Below are 22,595 nucleotides of genomic sequence, written 5' to 3' on the forward strand. Positions count from 1 at the left end.
AAAACCGTCAGTTGTCTGTGAAGTTCTGCGGTCACTGATGGTTATTACTGTAAACTAAATATGAAAACTCATACCTGTAGATCTGAATGAAATGAAAAACTAAGACTAAACTGAAAATGGAAAACACTGAAAAACTACTGATTAATGAAATATTAATTAAAAGGGCAACATTTTATTTTCATTCAACAATGAAACACTCATCTGTGTTCGTAAAACCATTCTTAAGTAAATTGTCACATTAATTCAAATATGTCAAAATATGTACGAATAAAAAAAAAAGAAACTAAACATTTACTAAGAAATTCAGAGTATCTCGGCTTGTGCTTAATGAATGAGGCTCACAATATGAAAGCTGGTGATAAACCAATCAATCAGTAAATATCTGACATCAGTCAATTAACAAAAATATTTAAAGGTGCATTATGTAACTTTTTTGTTCAAATTTAACAACATTTAAATAATGTTTTCATTGTACTTGATTCACTATGGTAAGCCTATTATAAGTGTTTATATTTTAGACCTAGAGGGATGTTTTCCTGGGAAATTGCATACATACATCACTCGCCTGTACGTGTCTAGTCATTTCCGTAAATAGATAAACGTTGCTCCGGCTACTTTGGCGCGTGTATATGGTGTGGGAGTGGCATTGGTTAGTTGTCACAACGAGCGAAAAAGGTTGACATGACATCAAATTATAAAAAAATGATATGATCAATAAGTTATGACAACATGTTTTACATTGCTTTAACTCATCAAAATAAGTTAAGCAATTTACAACTTTTTTATGTTATACAAGATACAACTCATTTTTTAAAGTTAGTTGAATGACATTTAAGACACTTAAACATCCAAGTTGATTGCACTCAAAAATTTAAGGCAGCAACTTTTTTTTCCCATTGTACAGTCAGCTAGTCAGCTTAAAATCCTTTCCATCTAAACTGGTTATATCTCTTAAGCCTAATAGTGAATGTCTTTTTTGGTCATGAGACAGAACAAGTTTCGTTTGCACAGTCACGCAGAGCCAAAGCACACCCAAAACGCAAAAGCCTATAATGGTAAAAATCCACTTACTAATTTCTTTTTAAGTCAAAAGCAGTCTCTCGAATGAGCTGATTCAGATTCCCCCCTCCAATGATGTCATAGTGGGGAGAAGCCCCGCCCACAGCCAGTGGCGATCTGCCCTATTAGCATAGACACAGCCCTGAGTGGGAGTCCACCATTTCTGTATCCTCGCTGTAGCACCTGGAGTTGTACAATGTCTGCGCCAAAGAGGCATTACAAGTGTTATCTTTTGGGACGACGCATAAGAGTCTCCACCATCTGAGTCACTGCAGACATCGTGGTTAAATTTCATTATCGAAGGAAACGCCCTGAAGAAAATCGCTTAAGTCTTAAACGTTTGCACCAATCATTTTGCGCCGGACTGTTTCACGAATGAGGGGTCAGTGGGTCTGAAAGATGGGTCAATACCAACGTTTTGTGCCCAAACTTAAGATCCAGACAAAGTAAAAATCACACGTCATATGTTGTGAGTCTTTCCAAATTGCTTTTCTGAAAGAGTTTGCTGGCACTCTGTACGGCTAATGTTGCTAAAGCTGCCATTGTCCCTGCCTGTTTTCACTGATGCTGCCCTCACGTGCTATCAGAATTATCGCAAATACGAGTTTTTCTAGTTAAAAATTGCACATGAACACCCTTTGAAGTCGCCTCTTGAATGCAACAAGCTCGTAATCTCAACTTCAGAAGTGGGAATTATGGCATTTCTGACAGCACGTGAAAGCACCAGGAGACCAGAGCTGTCGTTGTTTTTATCCCGCCATACTCACCGTCTGCGTAATTCATAAACGTGCATTTGTTATGCACAGTACAGTCAGATGACAGGTGACTGAACATATAAGGCTGAACACCACTACTGAGAGTTTCTAAAATTTTCAGTGTGTGAGATTGTCCTGTTTTGTTGTTGCCGGGAGCACCAGCTCATTTGCATTTAAAGAGACACACACAAAAACAGCGCATTTTTCTCAATCCCAAAAAGTGGCAATTCTAACATGCTATAAAAATGATCTGTGGGGTATTTTGAGCCAAAACTTCACATACACACTCTAGGCACATCAGAGACTTATTTTACATCAAAAAGGGGCATAATAGGTCCCCTTTAAACAATATAAATAATATTATTACATTTTTTGGCTTTGATGAGAACCAAGCAGTAGAAAAATGAGACTATCGAGTGTTCACTGGGCATTTGTGTCTGTGAGAGTGTGAAATACTGTACCTCTGGGGCAATATAATCTGGTGTGCCACAGAATGTTGTGGTCGTGATGCCATCCAGGATTCCCTCCTTACACATGCCAAAGTCTGCCAGCTTACAGTGACCTTCAGCGTCCAACAGAATGTTGTCTAGTTTCAAATCCCTACAAAGAAAATGTAAGCAAATGTAACAAACAGCATTATAAACCCATAAGTATGTAGCATGTACTAAAATGTTTGTATTACGTGAAAAACGGCACACAGGGATTTCTGTGAAGAATTTTGTGAAGCTTAACTTTGAATGAACTTAAACGGACATCTTTATCTTTAAAACATACCTAGCCTACTGTATCTTTATTGTTTTTGCTTTTATTCTCATCTCTGCACATTTTGATCCTCTTAACCATAAATTGAAATTTAATAAAAGAGCAAAACATCTAGCCATCTTAAACATCCTGAAATAACTGATGCATGATTCAGATTCTGGATGTCTCTCTCTATCCAAATATTAAGCAACACTTGCAACACAGCCGGTGAATCATTTACCCATATCCCTAATATTAGTTTGATCAAGCGAACACTAATATCCTGATGTGCGCCTGTGCACACGGACATCATTTTAGTCAATTAAAGGTCAAAGTATCAAGCCAAAGTTTTCACATTTAATTGTATAAATATTTTAAAAGCATTTTCTCTTAGCTATTGAAATTGATTAAATCAAGATACAGAGATATTCACGCAAAACTAACTTTGATATTTGAACTGTATAAAATAACATACTGAATCACAATTCTCTCAATTGTGCATATTCAGTAAGACTCAGAAACTTGCACCTGAAATTGTTCAACTTTAAACTGAATAGTACTTTGACGGTCTTGATCGACAGATTGATAACCATGTTCACACTTCAGTAAAGTTTGTCAATTTCCAGCAGTGTCAATAGTTAAAACAAATTGCTTGAAGGCAAAGACTGATAAGATGTCTCTTCACTAGATGACCATAGTGGAGGTTAATAACATTACACTAAAATAGATTTAATTGGATGTAAATGAGAAGTAAAATTCATTGCAGTGTAAAAAAAAAAAGAAAAAAAAGTACCATCTATTATTTATTCTTTAACACTGCAAAGAGTAATACTGTTAATATTTTTACATGAAAAACCCATTTAAATTGATTTAAATGTACATATTCTGCTTGCGTGAACAATTTTCAATTCATCAAATTAAATTGATTAATCTCCAAACGGTGTACAGTACATACTGTTGTTAATTCAATTCAGAACAACAGTGAATCATTTAATGTATGTATAACAATTAGAAAGCTAAATGTATAAGTTTTAATGCAGTTTACTAATACTCTAATGAAGTTATTTGACATGTAGTTGCAAAGTTGCTTATAGTTAGTAGAATGTCTAAAGTGGACCATCAAAATAAAGTATAAGTTAAAAAGATTTCCAGACAGATTGCAGGAGTATTTGAGCACACGGGATAGCTATACAAGACAAAAAAGTTTGAGAAACACTGGTTTATTGGGCTTGCTCTACTATTAAAGACTCAGGCACATCATGTACTGTGGAGTGATTTTAACCAGCACAAGTGAAAGGTAAAGAGAGACAGAGAGAGTAAAAAAAAAAAGAAAAAAAAAAAAGGAGAGAGCAACATGATAAGGTGCCACTGATGAAAGACAACAAGGAGTTGGATGAAACCAGTCGGATTGGGGTTTGATGGTTGATTGCAACAAGAATGTCAACATCACTTTGCAGGATGTCATTCAGTCAAAAGTGTTTTCATAAAACCATCCTCACTGAAAAGGGAGGGGAGCGTCGGAACCCTTACGCAACTGTTCCCTTTTCAGAAAGGCACCCTGGTGCTCGGCACGTTCCCGTTGGTCTGAAAAGTTGGCGCGAGGGGCTTCATTCCTCTCTGTCTTTCCCCACCAAAAGTATTCAATCACTCTTAACATGCAGAGGTGTGGGAAAAAAGCTTTTAATGAATGTTGGAAAGATGCACGGTGAGAGACCCACTTACCAAATTTAAGATACACTTCTTGAAAACCGTTTTAGGATATTTGTTATTAATGACCTTACAAGTTTGATTAAACCATCAAAATATGAGGAAAATATTTTATATGTTTTTATATATTGGGTAAGAACAAAACACCAAACTTGGTTAAGATATTAATCTGACAAATTTATTTTACAGCAAAAAAAAAAAACTGCATAGAAAATCAAAAAGCTCAGGAAACTCCAAGCATGACTATGCAATATGCTTACAAAATCTGAAACTAAATTTTACTAATGTTTTAATAAAGAACAAAGATGTACATTTGAATCATCCAGACATCACTTTTGGCCACTACTGTAGCTTAAATTGGTTTTAATTATAGTTTTATTTATTGTTTGCACATAATTTACATACTTCCATTTGAAAGTGTGGAAAAATAGTACAAATAAAGAATAAGTAGGTGAATCTAACCTTTAGTGTAGGTGCACAAAAAGAAAGGGGTAGAAAGTTCATGAGACGTGAACGGCTGCTCTATTGTCCTCTACCCACATGTGCTTCTACATCACAAGATTTGTCCATCTCTCCATCTGTCTCTTATTTCTGTCTCTCTTTTTTTCTCTCTATCCAGTCCTATCCTACAGTAGTCTATTTTCCAACGCATTCTGGTCACGTCGCTATTCCTTCTTTTTTTTTCCAAGAAAGAGACTTTAATTCATCAGTGAGTTTCATTTGTTGATATAGATTATATGACATTGCTACATTGGCAGCTCTTATCTGTCCCCTTTGAAGTGCATGAATGGTGAATGCTGCTCTCGTTTTCACTTTATTTTCCAAGATGTTAGGTAACATACTCTTTGTTTTTTCCAGAGTTTGATTATGACTTTCTGAGGTTGCAAGGTGAGGCTTTGTCCAGTGGTAGCCATTGCAATTTGGAGGCCCCCATACGAAAAAAAAAAAGACAGACAAACATTTCATGAAATGCAACTGCAATTCATTTATTATCTATACTCAACAATTTTATCTTATATTTCACTTGTAATAGTCTATTTATAATAATCTTATAATCATTAAATTAAACATATAATCTACTACTATCTACGCATTCTATCTCTTTAACCATAATAAAATTGTACTTTTGAATATGCAAATAAACCACCAGTAGGTGGCGGCAAATCGTTGTCTTAACGAGTGAGTCGTTGTCTTGAATCATTAAGTCAACCGATTCATTTAAAGCTGCTGATTCATTCAGGTATGGGTGAGTTGTTGAGTCAATCATTAGAGTGATCCGTTCAAAAATGTGGATTCATTTGTTATATATACGAAAAGCTATTTCTTTCTTCCGGTTTAAAAAGCAAAGTTGAACCAACATCACGAAAAGAGAGGTACAGGCATTAATTCAGAATTGTAATTGGCTGCTGTGGATGAAGTCTTCAGTTTCTGAGCTTTTCTCTGGATTATTCTATTTTGCTGTATTATGCATAAAATCACATTAGAGCAGAGAATTCAACTGCGACAAAATACCATTTCTGCGCTGTTCGTTCACCTCTGACTGTTTAGCTTTTGCGTTCGCAAAACACAACTCACAACTCATATGTGACCCTGGACCACAAAACCAGTCTTATGGGTAATTTTTTTTTAATTGAGATTTATACATCATCTGAAAGCTGAATACATAATCTTTCCATCGATGTATGGTTTGTTAGGATAGGACAATATTTGGCCGAGATACAACTATTTGAAAATCTGGAATCTGAGAGTGCAGAAAAATCGAAATATTGAGAAAATCGCCTTTAAAGTTGTCCATTTCTATTGGCGATAGTGCTGCATCCATTCACAAAAATAATGTTCCCTTTCGTAGGGAACTCGCACTGCGTCGTTGAAAACGACACTTTGGGGACGCTCCCTTAGCGTGCGCCTCTTAAGTATGAATGAAACTAATCCAATCCTGATTGGTGTTGCGTCATGACGTAACATGTGACGGCATAACCGGATGCATAAAAGTGACGCTGGCACACACACACATTAGCTTTTGCTCTTCAGCAAGCGTTCTCTGTGAAACTGTCTGTCTTATTTGGTGTTGTTTGTCTGTTGAAAACCACTATATTATGCGAGTGGAAGATACACTAAGTGTGTGCACCCCTGCCCTATATTTCTCACGGGTGGGGACACGCATCAGTTGTGTGTACACTGTTTAGGAGCGCAGCACGCACAGGCAGCTCTCGAGGGGGCTGCCTGTGAACATTGTGAAAGTACTCCCGATTAGAGTGCTGCACTCCCGTTTGGTTTCTGATAAAGGCCAGGCTCGCGATCCCCGCGGTCCGGGCCCCGCGTCCGTTGAGGCGGCGCGGCGGCTTAGATCGTGGGGATCGCAGAAGGATCTCGCGGATGAGAACGAGACTGCCGAGGCACTTTCTCGTTCATCATCCGCAGATTCTATAACGCTCGCTCACGACGCAGAAGCCCGCGATGTGGTTTCTTCTGCCCGTGACGAGTGCCCGATGCTCGAGCTATTTGCTTCTGAGGAAGTGATGTGCTCAGCATCGGGATCGAGGAACATGAGTCACACTCGCCGGTGTTGTTTGTAACCCAAAAATAAGAATTGTCCCACTGCATTGCAATACAGAATCTATAGTAGATAATAACAATAAGATTTTGTGTGGGTGCGAGGCATGCACAGTCAGCTCCTGAGGGTGCTGGCTGCGTGTTCATTGAGAAATATCTCGACGCACACAGCCGTGCGTTTCGGGTGTTTCAGCCTCGCGCCCGTTGACTTTCTTCTCGAGAGATGAAAGCCAAATATATTGTGAACGACTCGAATCTCGCGTTTGCCGAGGCAGCGCGTAGATTACGAGTCTGCAATAAAAGGGGACACACGCGATCTGTGAAATAATACTGTTTGGGTGCGAGGCTTTCACAATCAGCTCCTGAGGGTGCTGGCAGTGTTCATTGAGAAATATCCTGGGCGCGCGTGCTAAATTCCGTGCGCTTTTGGATGTTTCAACCTCGCACCTGATGACTTTCTTCTCGAGGGATGAAAGCCAAATATTATAACGGCTCGAATCCCGCGTTTGCCGAGGCAGCGTGTAGATTACGAGACCGTATAAATAAATATTAAAACAGTATTGTCTGGTGATTATGGCTGCATTTAATTCTATGGATTAAAATGATGGAATTGAAATGATGGAATTTATTATCTGACTTTAAGAAGTTAGATATTTTAATTCAGCCTACCATCTAGACCGTGTTTCACTTATCCAGTGTTTTTGGCTGCATTTAATTCTGAGGAATTAAAATGATGAGCAGTGAACGTCGAAAATCGTTTTCGATTTTTTCCCTGCCGGTCCTCCGCATCAGGGTATCGAAAACGAGACGAAGATGGCTGTCCCCCCCGTGGAGGGACGAGCGAGAATCGCTCCTCCGCGGAGCCCTCAGGAAATCGATGTTTGTATCCAGCGTCAACTGCGCTTCAGGACGCATCGGTTTTCAGCGAATGCACGCTGTAGTGCCTGTCCAAAAAGGCTTGCGGCCAGGCAGTGTTCCTGTCCGCATATCGGAAACTGTTTTCGATTATTCCCTGCCGGTCCTCCGCTTCAGGGTGTCGAGAACGAAACCGAAAGAGCTTCCCCTCTGGGGGAGCCCTCAGGAAATCGATGTCTGTATCCTGCCATAAAGTGCGCTTCAGGCCACATCGCTTTCCAGCGAACGCACACCGTGGCGTTCGCCCCAAAAGCTTGCAACAGGGCACCGACGGTCACAAAATCTTTCTCGACTTTTTCCTGTCGGTCCTCCGCTTCAGGAGGTCGAGAATAGTGCTCGGAAATCACCCGAGATCAGTCTCGAGGGGCTGGTTCCCTTAGTAGATTTTGTGGAAGAATGGCAACGCCTTCCGAATATATCTATATGGGTCCTGAATATTATAAAATATGGGTACAGACTGCAGTTCGGTCACCGACCTCCCAGGTTTGCTGGGGTGGTACCGACTGCAGTGGTTCCAGAACAGGCTCGGGTTATGGAACAAGAGGTACAGACTCTACTGGTCAAAGGGGTCATAGAAATTGTTCCCCTACCAGACAGGGAGTCCGGGTTTTTACAGCCAGTACTTTATAGTTCCAAAGAAGGATGGCGGGCTGAGGCCGATTTTAGATTTGAGGCAGTTGAATCGTTCTCTGAGGAGATTCAGGTTCAAGATGCTCACTATTCCCATCATCGTGAATCAAATCAGATCCGAGGATTGGTTTGTCACGATAGATCTAAAAGACGCCTGTTTTCATGTCTCCATCCTTCCATGTCACAGGAGGTTCCTGAGGTTTGCTTTTGGGGGCGAAGCGTACCAATATCGGGTTCTTCCGTTCGGCCTAGCACTCTCTCCCCGCACGTTCACTAAGTGTATGGATGCAGCTCTGGCTCCACTGAGGCTTCAGGGCATCCGTATTCTGAATTATATCGATGACTGGCTCATATTGGCCCAGTCTCGAGAAATGGCAGTTCGGCATCGAGATGTCGTTCTTGGCCACATTCAGAAATTGGGGTTGAGACTCAACACTAAGAAAAGTGTGTTAGAACCAGCTTAGAAAACTACTTTTCTGGGCGTGGTATGGAATTCGGTTACGATGCAGGCACGTATGTCTCCCGCACGTATCGAATCCATCCTGACCATGGTGTCAGGGATAAAGCTAGGCCAGGCCATCACTGTAAGTCAGTGGTGGCTCAAAGCCAAGGGGTTTTTCCCCCAAGGGGAATCCGTTCCGTATAATAAAGGTTACGTGCAGATGCCTTCGTTCCCTATTAATATGGAAGAATCCTTGGTTCTTGTCCCAAGGGCCAGTATTAAGGGCGTCATGTCGCCGGAAAACCGTTTCGACAGACGCTTCCATCACTGGCTGGGGCGCGGTTATCGGCCGCTTTGCCAGGGGTCTGTGGCAGGACCATCATCATTCTTGGCATATAAATTGCCTAGAAATGTTGGCTGTGTTCAGGGCTCTGAGGAGCTTCCTCCCAGACATCAAAGGTTACCACGTCTTGATACGTTCGGACAATACATCAGTGGTAGTATATCTGAACCGACAAGGGGGACTCAGATCGCGCCCTCTATCCAGATTGGCGCATCAAATTATTTTATGGTCCCAAGGGAAAATATTATCTATAAGAGCAATATATGTCCCGGGGGTTCAGAATCAGGGAGCAGACATCCTGTCGAGGCAGGGGCTGAGGCCCGGGGAATGGAGACTCCATCCAGAGGTGGTGGAGCTGATATGGCAGAGGTTTGGACCAGTGGAAGTGGAGCTGTTTGCGTCTCGAGGGACGTCCCACTGTCCACTTTGGTTCTCCCTCACTCATCCAGCCCCGCTGGGGTTGGATGCCATGGTACAGGCCTGGCCGAGGCTTCGCCTGTGCGCTTTCCCCCCGATCGCTTTGCTCGAGGGAGTCCTGGAGAGGGTCCGTTGGGAGGGCATCAGTCTTCTTCTGGTAGCCCCGTTTTGGCCGGCCCGAGTATGGTTTTCGGACTTAATTTCACTCCAGATAGCTCCGCCATGGCAGATTCCTCTGAGGAGGGATCTGTTGTTTCAGGTGGAGGGCAGTATATTCCATCCTCGCCCAGAGCTGTGGAAATTATGGGTCTGGCCTCTGAGGGGGCTCAGTACCTTGATGCTGTTCTATCAATTGGGGTGCACGGAACCATACTTATCTCTAGGGTTCCATCTACTAGGAGATTATATGACCTTAAGTGGAAATGTTTTTCCGCTTGGTATAGAGAACATGAGTTAGGCTCAGTTAACTGCCCAGTGGCTTCAGTTCTGAGTTTCTTCAAGATCGTTCTCTACGAATCTCTCCCCGTCCACATGTATGGTGCACATGGATGCCATTGCGGCGTTCCATGCACCACTGGATATTGGGCCTTTTGGGGAGGCACCAACTGGTCATACTATTTCTCCTTGGTACATAGAGGATGAGACTGACAGTCAGGTCCAGGGTTCCTTCCTGGTATCTGGCGGTGGTTTTCGAAGGCCTATCCCTGGCTCCCTTCGAATCCCTTCAGTCGGTTTTGCCTGGGACCTCACGTTCAAGATAGCCTTTCTCTTAGCTACTTCTTATAAAGAGACTGGGAGATCTCCAAGCCCTGGCATTAGTACCAGCTTGCTTGGGGTTTGCCCCCGGCGGAGTTAAGGCCATCTTGCATCCGAGACCCAGCTATGTGCCTTAAGTGCAATCTAACATGGCTAGGTCCATGGTCCTGCAAGCATTTCATCCTCCACCACATGTGTCGGCAGAGGAGAAGAGGTTCCTTGCTCTGCCAGTCAGAGTTCCAAGTATTACCTTGAGAGGTCCTCTTCTTGGAGGAGGTCGGACTTACTGCAGTGTGTTTTGGATCACCTAATAGGGGCTCCCGGCTAAACAAACCATAAGTAGGCCTACAAGGTGCGCAATTTGCCTTCACCTTTGGCTGTAAGGGCTCATTCTACTAGAGGCATGGTGTCCTCTAGAGCCCTCCTCTCGGGAGTGCCCCTCCAGGAGATCTGTGAGGCAGCCGGTTGGGCTACCCCGCACATTTTATCAGGTTTTATAGTCTGCACCTCCCCTAGTACGCCTGGCGCACGTATGCTCTAGTCCTAGCTGAGTGTCTGAGATCAGTTTCACTCTAGGGCAGGCCTTTTTCGGTGCGTGGCCTAGTGGGCATTCGTTCCCCAAAGTGTCGTTTTCAACGACGCAGTGCGAGTTCCCTACGAAAGGGAACGTCTCGGGTTACGACTGTAACCCTTGTTCCCTGAGGAGGGAATGAGACACTGCGTCGTCTTGCCACGCCCCTCGATGCCTAGGAGCGGCTTGCTTCATCGCGAGGCTAATGTGTGTGTGTGCCAGCATCACTTTTATGCATCCGGTTATGCCGTCACATGTTACGTCATGACGCAACACCAATCAGGATTGGATTAGTTTCATTCATACTTCAGAGGCGCACGCTAAGGGAGCGTCCCCAAAGTGTCGTTTTCAACGACGCAGTGTCTCGTTCCCCCCTCAGGGAACAAGGGTTACAGTCGTAACCCGAGACGTTTTATATATTTAAGGTGGGAAATTTACAAAATATCTTCATGGAACATGATCTTTACTTAATGTCCTAATGATTTTTGGCATAAAAGAAAAAACTATAATTTTGACCCATACAATGTTTTGTTGGCTATTGCCACAAATATACCCGTGCGACATAAGACTGGTTTTGTGATCCAGGGTCACATATGTGTCATTTGTTCAGTGATTTCATGATGCTCAAACGTTATGAAATTATTATTAGACCTTTTAAATGTTCATCCTCATTATTCATATAGACCAATAGCTCTGCAAATGTATAATGCTGACTTGTATAGAATAATAAAATCAGCATGAATAATTTAACAAAACGTATTTGATTTGTCTCTGATGTTAAGATTTTTGTGAGTTTGTTGTAAAAATCTACAAAAACAATGATTTCTTTTTCATTATAGGTGTAATGAAAACCTCAGCAGCAATAAGACATGAGATTAACTATTGCATTACATTTTACTAGAGCTCCTTTCATTTGTAGGAAAGTACTGACATAGTAAGAACACAACAAGGCAGAAAGCAGAGAAAGACAGAGAGAGGGAGACAGCAACCGACTCAGTTTAGAGCAGAGAAAGACAGAGAGAGGGAGACAGCAACCGACTCAGTTTAGAGCAGAGAAAGACAGAGAGAGGGAGACAGCAACCGACTCAGTTTAGAGCATTTCCTGTGTTTCAAGTGAATCCTGAGAAGTGATTTTTTCCATTACGTACATAGCAACCTCTCTCTACTAAAAAAAATGTGCTAAAAAGCTAAAAAGCACAACAAGCTATTCCATTACAACAAACCAAAGAAGCACATGACGCACACCTCTTTAATATAATGTTAGAAAGTTCAAATTAAAAGTAATGTTTTTGTACAATCTTTGAGTATAACAATCATATTTTTGTATTAATTAAATAAATATATAGATCATTGTGACTATCTATATAAAGAATTTAATTATATATACACATTTAAAAAAAATGAATCATTTTATTCAGCGTATATGCATTAAAGACATTTTTAATGTTACAGAAGATTTCAAATAAATGCTGTTCTTTTGAACTTTCCATCCATAAAGTGATCTTGACAAAAATGTATCATGGTTTCCACAAATATGTTAAGCAGCACAACTGTTCTTTAAAAAAAATTAATAATAAGAAGAACTATTTCTTGAGCACCAAATCAGCATATTAGAATGATTTCTGAAGGATCATGTGACACTGAAGACGTAAAGATGCTGAAAATTCAGCTTTGCATCACATGAATAAATTATATTTTAAAATAAATTAAAATAGAAAACAGTTATTTTAAATATTTTCCAATATTATTTTTAACTGTACTTAAATGCAGTCTTGATGAGCATGAGACTTCTTAAAAAAATCGACCCCAAACTTTAATGCATGTTTGTTGATGGATTGTTGTCAAGATATCTTATACAGTATATCTTCAGATATAGTGCATGTTCTGTATGCAGTGATTTACATACCCTATCATGGTCAGCATGAATGAAGCTTGTGAAAACTAAGTTAGTTGGACTATTCTATGTATTAGAATATATAATGCATAATACAGTATATTTTGCATATAAGTGGATGGAAAGGAACAAAAATCAACCAATCATTGTGTTTTGCAATCAGTGCAACTTGTTTACAAGGTTACAGTGATTAGTAATTATAGGGGCTGTAACTGAGCCTCTAAGTCCATACTTAGTACATAGAGGAAGTTGTTTACTAAAGTAAAAGCGTATTTTTGAATGTGCTCTTGGGTTAATATCAATTAGCTCTTACACAATGTGGATCACATTTATCCTTATTGTAGGAAAAGGAACATTACCTCAATCGTATTATGTTCCTTTTCATGGGAAAGGTCACAAAGAGCACACAAAAGCAGATCTCGCAAGTACAAGGTGTGGAAATACTATAGTAACTACCAGCTCACATGTTCCATCACAAGCCCTTCTAAGTCTCAGCACTTTTGTGCCTTCCATGTCCTGCCAAGCATACATCTCCCATGTTACACCGCTACCAAATCCCTCAAGAGCCACAGGTCAACAAAAGATGTAATCAAGCAGAGGAGCCACATCTATGCCACCTGCTCTTACTATCTAATTTTAGATGTAGTGAATCTGAACAAACAAGCAAACCAGCCACTTACAATCTACAGCAGAGAAGTCAAGATCAAACATGCCCTCTTTAACCAGATCAAACTTCCGTGGTTTCAATCAAAACTGCCACCATGTCCTTCATCGATAGGGAGAAGAATACTACACCTGCACATTTTGTTCTCAAATGTTCTGCATTCTGTTTTTTTTTCCGTCCTGGTATGCGTGTCAGGTCACAGAGAGGTGGAATTAGTTCACATGGGGGAAAAATGCAGTTCTGCCATTCGCTTGAAGCAGAGCTAACATGTCTTCTGACACGCAAGGGCTCCTACAATGTAGGGCTTTCCCAAAATGAGATAAAAGGGACAAAATTTGTATTCATTGCCAGTGGAAATGATTTTCACAAGTTTCACATGATGTCGTCATAGAGCTCTGCCTTGGACCTATTACAGGGACATTATTACTCGAGCAACCTGATGTGAAGTGCCTCGTTCAAGGGTAATAATATGATGATGGTTCACGGCTCGCTTTTTGCAGGGTGGTCAGATTTAGGGGTGATCAGAGCTAGTTTTCATACATTTGACCAAATTTAAACCTTAAAAACCTAAAACACTGGCAACAAAAAAGTGTATATTTCACTGAACACATTGACACAATAGAGGGAAATGTTGTCACGCTCAAGTTCAAGTTCAGATTTATTTGTCTAGCGCATTTTGAACAACCTTGTTTTACCAAAGTGCTGCACATAATACATAAACACAGTTACAGAAGGTTATAAGCACGAGAAAAGATGAGTTTTTAGCATAGATTTGAACTCGGAAACCATGGGAGCAGCTCTAACAGATACTGTAATGGCATAATGGCTATTCCACAGCCTGAGGCCTTGAGTGGCTGGATTGTTGAGGGCTTTGGAAACAAATAGCCAAATTTTAAAATCAATATCAGACTGGTAGCCAATGCAGAGAGCGTAAGATAGGCGTAATATGACCGCATTAGTGACTGCCCATGATGAGCAGACACATTTTGGACCATTTGAAGGTGGGAAATGTTAGAGAGGCAACCCATTAAAAAAGTATATATTACAAGTGCTATATATATATAGTACATGTGCTACACTGTCACAATGGAAACTGTTTAAAGACAGTGATTTGAAACTATATTTTGAAATACTAATGCACACACACAAAACACCTTTCACAACTTATTTTGGGTTAAAATATATTATTGGCTCTTTAATGGCTTTCAAATTTTAATGGAACACACACACTAACCCTAACCCTACGCCTAAATCTACCCATCACAGAAAACTTTTTCAAAAAACATAATTTAATATGATTTATAAGCTGTTTTCCTCATGGGGACCAAAAAATTTCCCCACAATGTCAAAGATTTATAGTATGTCCATCCTTATAGGGAACCACCTATATACAGTATATACCTGAACCACACACACACACACACACTACTGCTAAAAAGTTTGTCATCAGAAAAAAATATTTTGCTGAAAGAAATTAATACTTTTATTCAGTTTTCTTCAATTGATCAAAATGACAGTGAAAAATGAATAAGTATATTAAATGACAACATAAAATTGTAAAATCTCCCTTCATTATACAGTTGAATCTTGTCTGGCTGTACAGTATGTCAGTGTGGGTTCCTTATAGCTAACCCCAGTCTGCCCTTTACACAGTATTGAACAAATTCCCTTACACAGTATATTCAAAGTTCACACAGGCACACACAGACAGATGAGTGAAATGTTTTTACGTCCCTAGTGAGACATTGGTGTCTGGAACACCATATTATTTTGTGATCCTCATCTCCTGTATGAAGTACCTGTACAATTTTTGCTTCCTTTGTTTTTTCCTGTGCTGAGCTAGAGCAAAGAGAGAGCCAAATCACATGAGCCCTCCGATCAATCAATCTCCCAGCATGCTTTGCGCTTAAAATGACCTTCATTGAGGGTGGAGCACTAGTCCAGTGATTCATGGTCTAGTCGTCATCATCAGGTAATCAACGGAACTGGCGCCTGAGCCGATCTGAGGTGTATGTGTGTGTACTGTTATTCTTATAACACACAATAAGCCATTCATATTGACCGAATCACATCCTGTCTACTTTCTTACCAAATAAACATCATGTCAGCGATTGTAAGCCTAAACAAGGGGTCAGACGAATGGAAGGTGGATAAGAGACGTGAATGGATGTCATGGCAGTCGTCCAACACACTGTGTTTTTAAATAGATCCTGCTCATGAAGTGAATGGAGAGGGTTTTTTATTATTATTTTTCAGGGGACTCACTCCGTGCTCTAAATGAGCAATGAACCTGACAAAAAAAATAAAATCTTCTTAGCACATGTAAAGGCTGTAATGTTGGCGAGTATGACGAGTTCCATTCACGTTCACGTTTTGGTTTCTTGTACCTTGCAATAATCCAAATAAAGTTCATATGACCAAATGGTAACATTTTCTTTTTGTTGAACATACCAAAAACATGCTGTACGAGTCTCTAGAGTAGCTAATAGCAGAGATTATTGTAAATTTTAAGGGGAAAAATAATAAACTCAGTGTAATTAGAACCACTGGACCTCTGCTTGACCTATACGCCTTAAGTCTCCTACTTTCATAAGACCTCCCCATTTCCCTTCAGTCTCTGAAAGTCTGGGTTCAGGAAGGCCAGTGTGGGGAGGAGGTTGATTTAATTCAATACAACATTAAACTCCAAATGAGATTCTTCCTGCCCAAGACCAGAAAGAGCTCAGGACCAGGCCGAGAATGGGTGGGTGAGGAAACTCACAGGTCACTAGGTTCAGTGAGAGCCAGAGGGGCGACAGGAAGAAGGGGTCATGATGACTTGGGCTCCCAGCGTTGTGTGACATTATTCTATTGAACCAGCTACAAAACCTGTAAAATTGAATCTGTAAAATTACAATTATTTTGTATTGGTGTCATGCATACGATTTAAGAATGAAATGACAATGTTGCATGATTCTAAAATCGTATGCATGACACCAATACAAAATAAGGCTTCATGTAAACAACATGCAAACTTATGATATTTTTTTGGACAGTATGACTAGAATGTAATGCAGATTCATTTGTAATTTTACAGATTTAACTTGTCTTTTTCTAATCATACTGTCCAAAAACATCATAGGTTTGCATGTTGTTTACTTACAGCTTTATTTTGTGCTGCTGTCGTCATGCATACGATTGTACAGTGAAATGACAAATTAATCTGTATTACAGATTCATACCTCATTTTACAGATTCAACTTGTCTTTTTTTTAGTCATACTGTCCAAAAACCTAATAGGTTTGCATGTTGTTTACATGCATATTTATTGTATACTGCTGTTGTTATGCATATGATTTTACAGTGAAATGACAAATAAATCTGCCTTACAGATTCATATGTCATTTTACAGATTCAACTTGCCATCTTGTCATACTGCCCAAAAACATCATAGGTTTGCATGCTTTATTTTGTACTGCTGGCATCATGCATACAATTTTACACTGATATTATATCATATTAATTCTATGCATGAGGTCAACACTACAAAATAAAGCTGCACGTAAACAACATGCAAACTTATGATATTTCTTGACAGTAAAGATGGATTACACATTGAAAACAAGCCAGCGATGGATAAATATGATTCCAAGAAAAGCCTGGCCTTCCAGCCCCAGAAGCACTGCCCGTTGTGTGTGGTTAATGACACACAATTGAGAGGGTAAAAAAACCGTCTGGGAACGAATAAATCATTGCACACAGCTCATCAAAGTAAACAACCTGAGGTAAACAAGGCAGACAAGGGCTCCTGTCTCTAGGCAAAATAGTTCCTAAAGATACAAAGCACCATGCCAGAGCCAGTTCATGTGATACAGTCTGCATTTGATTCGCTTCAGACCTAATCTGTGAAGGATTGCGTGACAGCCCTTGGAGAAAATAAATGATCTGGATTCCGGATTAAACTTCAGCAAACACTTGGAACGGATGGCTAATTTTCTGTCCAAAAATGATCAGGCTAAAATTTCACTAAATTTGGAATGTATCTTTTGTGTGTTACAATGGTATTTTGGCTTAGAGGTTTCAAGACATTCCATTCTTCTGGTTACTTAACAATGATGCTATGTCTATCAGTGAGACAAACAGAAGAAGTTTGCTGTTCGGAACCAAACAATGGCTGAATGGGATTTGACCTTTGGCCCTTTACAGTGGTCAATTGCCATGCAATGAATTTACCTGTAAATGACCCCATTTTGGTGCAGGAACATGAGGGCTGAGGTCACCTCAGCAGCATAGAACCGGGAACGAGCTTCATCGAATTTGCGTGAACGCTGGATCTGGAACATCAGGTCTCCGCCATTCACATATTCCATGACAAAGAACAAACGGTCCTGAAGATAACAAATAGAAGAAACAGGTTAATTACTCAATAACGCAATAACTTTTCTAAATGTTTCATTCAAACATTTCAGTTCCTTAATCCCATTAAAGATTATTTAGAGGAAGTCTTCATCTTAACCTCTTAATCTGCACCCCCATTTTTGAGAATTTGTTGCATGTTAACATGTTGACTTCTATTTTTGGTAAACACTGCTTTAGGTAATACATTTTATACATTTTGAGATGGACGTGATAGTGATAGACTAAGACATATTATCTGAAAACTCATAAAGATGGAGATTTGTGGGTCTTTTTGATTGAACCATTACAAAGAATCGTCTCATTTCCATTCACACTTTAATACAGTGATCTGCCCACAACTTTTAAGATCCTTTAACAGAATCAAACACTGTGAAAAAAAACAAAAAGAAGCTTAGCCTAGCCTTACATAAAGGATTCAGACATAGGGGAATGCACTTTTAAAAGAAAATATGTTTCGAGAAATTACGAAATCCACCGATTAACCACAACTGGGGTTAAAAGACAAACAATACACAGAACAGAATATAAATGTTGGGAAGTTCAGAGTCAGTGAGAGGAGACACAGGCCTAGAAGCATCCATCCGTTCTCAGAAAGCATGAACCCATTGCCCTGCTCGGCTGAATAGAAAATACCTCATTATCTTCAGTGGGTCATGCACATCATTTAAAAAAATCAAGATGTGTATCAAACCCACACATACTGAGAATCCAGCTATGTGACTTGTGTCCTAGTCAGCAGACATACAGATTGGCTCAGGAAATATGCTGAACTGTGAACAAACATACTCATAATCATCGTTCATTTGTCTATATGATGGAAATTTTACCACCGAATTTGGTTCTCTTACGAGGGTCCTCTCGTACTGCGTTTTTTGTAAAAACGCTACGGGAAAAGTCTCTTTTCACGAAATACTGAAGCAAAAAATTATCCTTAATTTTCCATATATGTAAAGCGCGTTGCAGCAGTACACAGCTATGGCGAGACAGCTTGCTCGCTCATTGGCTGTTCTGCGGCAACTGCATAAGCCTATCGAGCGAGGCCTGAAGTGACATCAGGCCAATGAGGGCGCTTCGCGCCCTCCTTGCCACTTCCCGCCGAGACGGGTGTGGCTAACCTCTATAAAAGGAGCTCGAAAAGGCTGATTCACTTGATTTTTCATCTCTTCAGCGAAGCTCACGCATCGCTGGATCACGAGGAAGCACACGTCGTCTGATGCAAGCACTTCAGCGGGACGAGCCCTCGAAGCCGCTGGCCAACGCTGCCTTCTACCGCCGTACCTGCTGCGCTTTCCGACGCCATATCCTTTCCATTCTTTGTTCTTGTGTGTGTGTTCGCTTTGCAACACTCACCCCTAAAAGAGCTGCGTCTTTTTCAAGATGCCTTCTCATGCAGCGCTCGCGCTCGCTGACGGCGAAACGCCTTCACTCCGAGCCAATTGCCTACGGTGACTCTGAGGACTCGCCGGGCATCCTTTCCGAGGCTGCCCTTCCTGGAAGCGGATGGCGGGATTAGTTTTTCTTTACGTTACAAGAAAAGCTACCCTGCCTCTGCACGCGTCATTCACCGGCGAAGGAGAAAAGAGTGTTCTTAGTCCCGCCGTTAGTCGGTCTGACCTCTTTTCTCTCACATTTCTCAGTTCCCTGTTCGGCGACTGGAAATATTATTGCAGCAAGTGAGTCTGTTATAACACGCTTGCCTGCCAGCAAACGCCGAAGAATACATGTTGACGCTGCTTTCAAAAGCCTGTATCCCCCTGTGGCTCAGTGGTGGAATTATAGGTTTTCCGCACGGAAGACCGGAGTTCGAATCCCGGTCTAGCGGCATATATATTTATGCCGCCAATGCTTTGCTCTGTCAGTCCCCTGAAGGCGACTGCAGAGATGCATTTTGCAGCCAGCGAGCGCGTAGTACCCGCTTGCCTGCAACCGAACACCGTTTCTACGGTTCCCGTGCGTCACTGGCGAAAGGAGAATGGAGTGTTTTCAGCCCCGCTGAAACTGGGCGATATCCACTCTTCTCACATTCTGGCATTTTTCAGGCGTCTGAAAATGCAAATCACTCTGTTTGTTCCCCGAGAGGCAACTGCAGACGTGTTTTTTGCTGCCCACGAGCACGTGGTACATGCCTGCAAGCAAACGCCAGTGTGGATAATACTCGCGCTGACTTTATGTCTATGTATCTTCACTGTGGTCCAGTGGTAGATTCTTAGGCTTTCGCGCAGGGGATCCGAGTTTGAATCCCGGGTCTGCCGGCAGAAAATATTTATGCCGCCGAATGCAAATCACTCTGTTTGTTCCCCGAGAGGCAACTGCAGACGTGTTTTTTGCAGCCCACGAGCACGTGGTACATGGCCGGACTTCTACCGAAGTCCCGGCCACAGCCGATGATGCTATATGTGTAGAGAAGATGCCCACTGCCAAGTGCCCATCCCTACACACTAGCACAGCCCTTCACACAGGGCCCGCGCTCATATATTCGACTCGGGTCGATCACGCACACAACATAGTGAATGTGCCCACTGCCTAGTGCCCACAAACACTATGTTCTGCATGCCTTGTGGTTTCTGTAAAGACGAAACCTGTGTGCATTCACTCTGCTCAGGCAGACAGTGCACTCATTGCAGTAACTGTGCCCGCTCTCCCGCGCCCACACTTACTCACGGCCATTATATGTCCTACGGGACTCGCCCAGCCCTCCTTTGCTCGGTTAAACACCGCAGCGGGGTCGAGCGCAGGCATTCTGTCCACTGTGATCAGCGCGCTTCCCCCTAGGGCTCGCGCACATAAAATCGACTCAGGTCGATTGCGCTTCCAACATAGTAAAAGTGCCCACTTCCCAGTGCCCACGAACACTATGTCTCACAGATCACAGGCTCTCTGTAAAAACGGGACCTGTGCGCGCTCGCTCTGCTCAGGCAGGCAGCGCGTCCAAAGCAGTGAATGTGCCCGTTTCCCGCCCACATTTACTCGCAGACAGCATGAGTCCCACGAGACTTTCTCAGCCCTCCCTCACTCAGTTAAGCACTGTAGTAGGGTCGAGGACGAGCGTTCTGCCCGCTGTAATAAGCGTGCTCCCCGCCTCGAATGTCACAGGCGTAACGCCTATGTTATTGCGCCCCGAAGCACCTCTGTTGCACGGCGAACAGAGCGCGCTTCGCATCCAACCCTTAGCCAGCCATGCAGAGGCATGGGCAGCGCTTCCAGGGGTTTCGGACTGGGTGCTAGACATTATAAACAGAGGCTTCTCGCTACAGTTTTGTCGACGCCCTCCCCGCTTCACAGCGCGCGTCGAAACTACGGTGACTTTAGAAGTAGCACACCTACTTCACGCCGAAATATCAAAACTGATGAGCAAAGGGGCGATAGAGCATGTATCCCAAGCTCAAAGCGAAGGGGGGCTATACAGCAGATACTTTCTTGTCCCCAAAAAGGACGGTGGTATCAGACCCATACTGGATCTAAGACGGCTGAACAGAGCATTAGTGAAACGCAGTTTCAAAATGCTCACGACCAGGAAAATCCTCGCGCATACTCGCAGAGGAGACTGGTTTATGTCGATAGATCTGAAGGACGTGTATTTTCAAATACAGATAGCGTCACATCACAGGCGATACTTGAGATTCGCCTTCGAGGGTCAGACATACCAGTATACAGTCCTGCCGTTCGGCTTGTCCCTGGCACCTCGTACATTTACGAAGTGCATGGACGCAGCGCTCGCCCCTCTCAGACTCAGAGGCATGCGAGTGCTGAACTATTTGGACGACTGGCTGATCCTAGCTCAATCACGATCACTGCTCGTGGAGCACAGAACCATTTTACTCGATCACCTCGAGAATCTTGGTATCACGGTCAATTGGACAAAGAGTTCGCTGAACCCCAGTCAATCGATTTCGTTTCTGGGTACCATTCTGGACTCACAGTCTATGACAGCGCGGCTGTCGCCACAGCGCGTGCTGCACATTCAGCGCGCGGCGAGATCCTTCCGCTGCGGCGCGACTACCCCGCTCAGGAAGTTTCAAAGGATGCTGGGTCTCATGGCCTCAGCATCGCCAGTTCTTCAGCTGGGCTTGCTCCGCATGCGCCCTCTGCAGTACTGGTTGAGAGCGCGGGTGTCCGGCCGGTTACGTCTCAAGGTCAATCAGAGCTGTGTGACAGCCCTGATACCTTGGTTGGCGGACGACTGGTACCGATCAGGTGTAAGCCTGGGGACTTCCTCGGGAGTGAGGATGGTGTCGACAGACGCATCCACCTCGGGATGGGGAGCGCTGCTCGAGGGCAGACCGTTCTTCGGCCTGTGGTCAGAACGAGAAAAGCTCCAACATATCAACTGCCTGGAAATGCTGGCAGTGCACAATGCGCTGACGCGTTTTTGTCCCCAAATCAAGGACCAACACGTCGTAGTCCGTTCGGACAACACGGCCGGGGTGTCCTACATAAATCGCCAGGGCGGTCTCAGATCCAGATCCCTGTACAGGCTGGCGAAACGCCTCCTAACATGGGCTCAGCACAATTTGCGCTCGCTGAGAGCAGTGCATGTGCCTGGGCTCCAGAATTTGGGCCCAGACAGACTGTCCAGGAACAACATTCCCCTGAGCGAATGGTCTCTACACCCACAAACAGTCCGGCTGTTGTGGGAGAGATTCGGCAGAGCGGAAGTGGACCTATTCGCGTCCCGCGAAAACGCTCATTGCCCCGTGTTCTTTTCCAAGAACGACAGCGCGCTGTCCCGGATGTGGCCGCGCTGCCCGCT

General features: G+C 42.6%; 1 protein-coding gene across 2 annotated transcripts in view; it reads right to left on the bottom strand.

Moving 5' to 3' along the window:
* Nucleotides 1-22,595, bottom strand: part of prkceb (protein kinase C, epsilon b) — a 107,268-nt gene that overhangs the window by 10,308 nt on the left and 74,365 nt on the right. For both annotated transcript variants that reach the window (XM_084092923.1, XM_084092924.1), the window contains exons 11-12: nt 17,660-17,814; nt 2,276-2,414 (exon numbers count right to left, since the gene is read on the bottom strand). In XM_084092923.1, coding sequence (XP_083949049.1) covers nt 2,276-2,414; nt 17,660-17,814 — 294 coding nt within the window. The remainder of the gene's footprint in view (nt 1-2,275; nt 2,415-17,659; nt 17,815-22,595) is intronic.

Source organism: Abramis brama, assembly GCF_963993115.1.
Source record: "Abramis brama genome assembly, chromosome: 19".
Lineage (NCBI taxonomy): Eukaryota > Metazoa > Chordata > Actinopteri > Cypriniformes > Leuciscidae > Abramis > Abramis brama.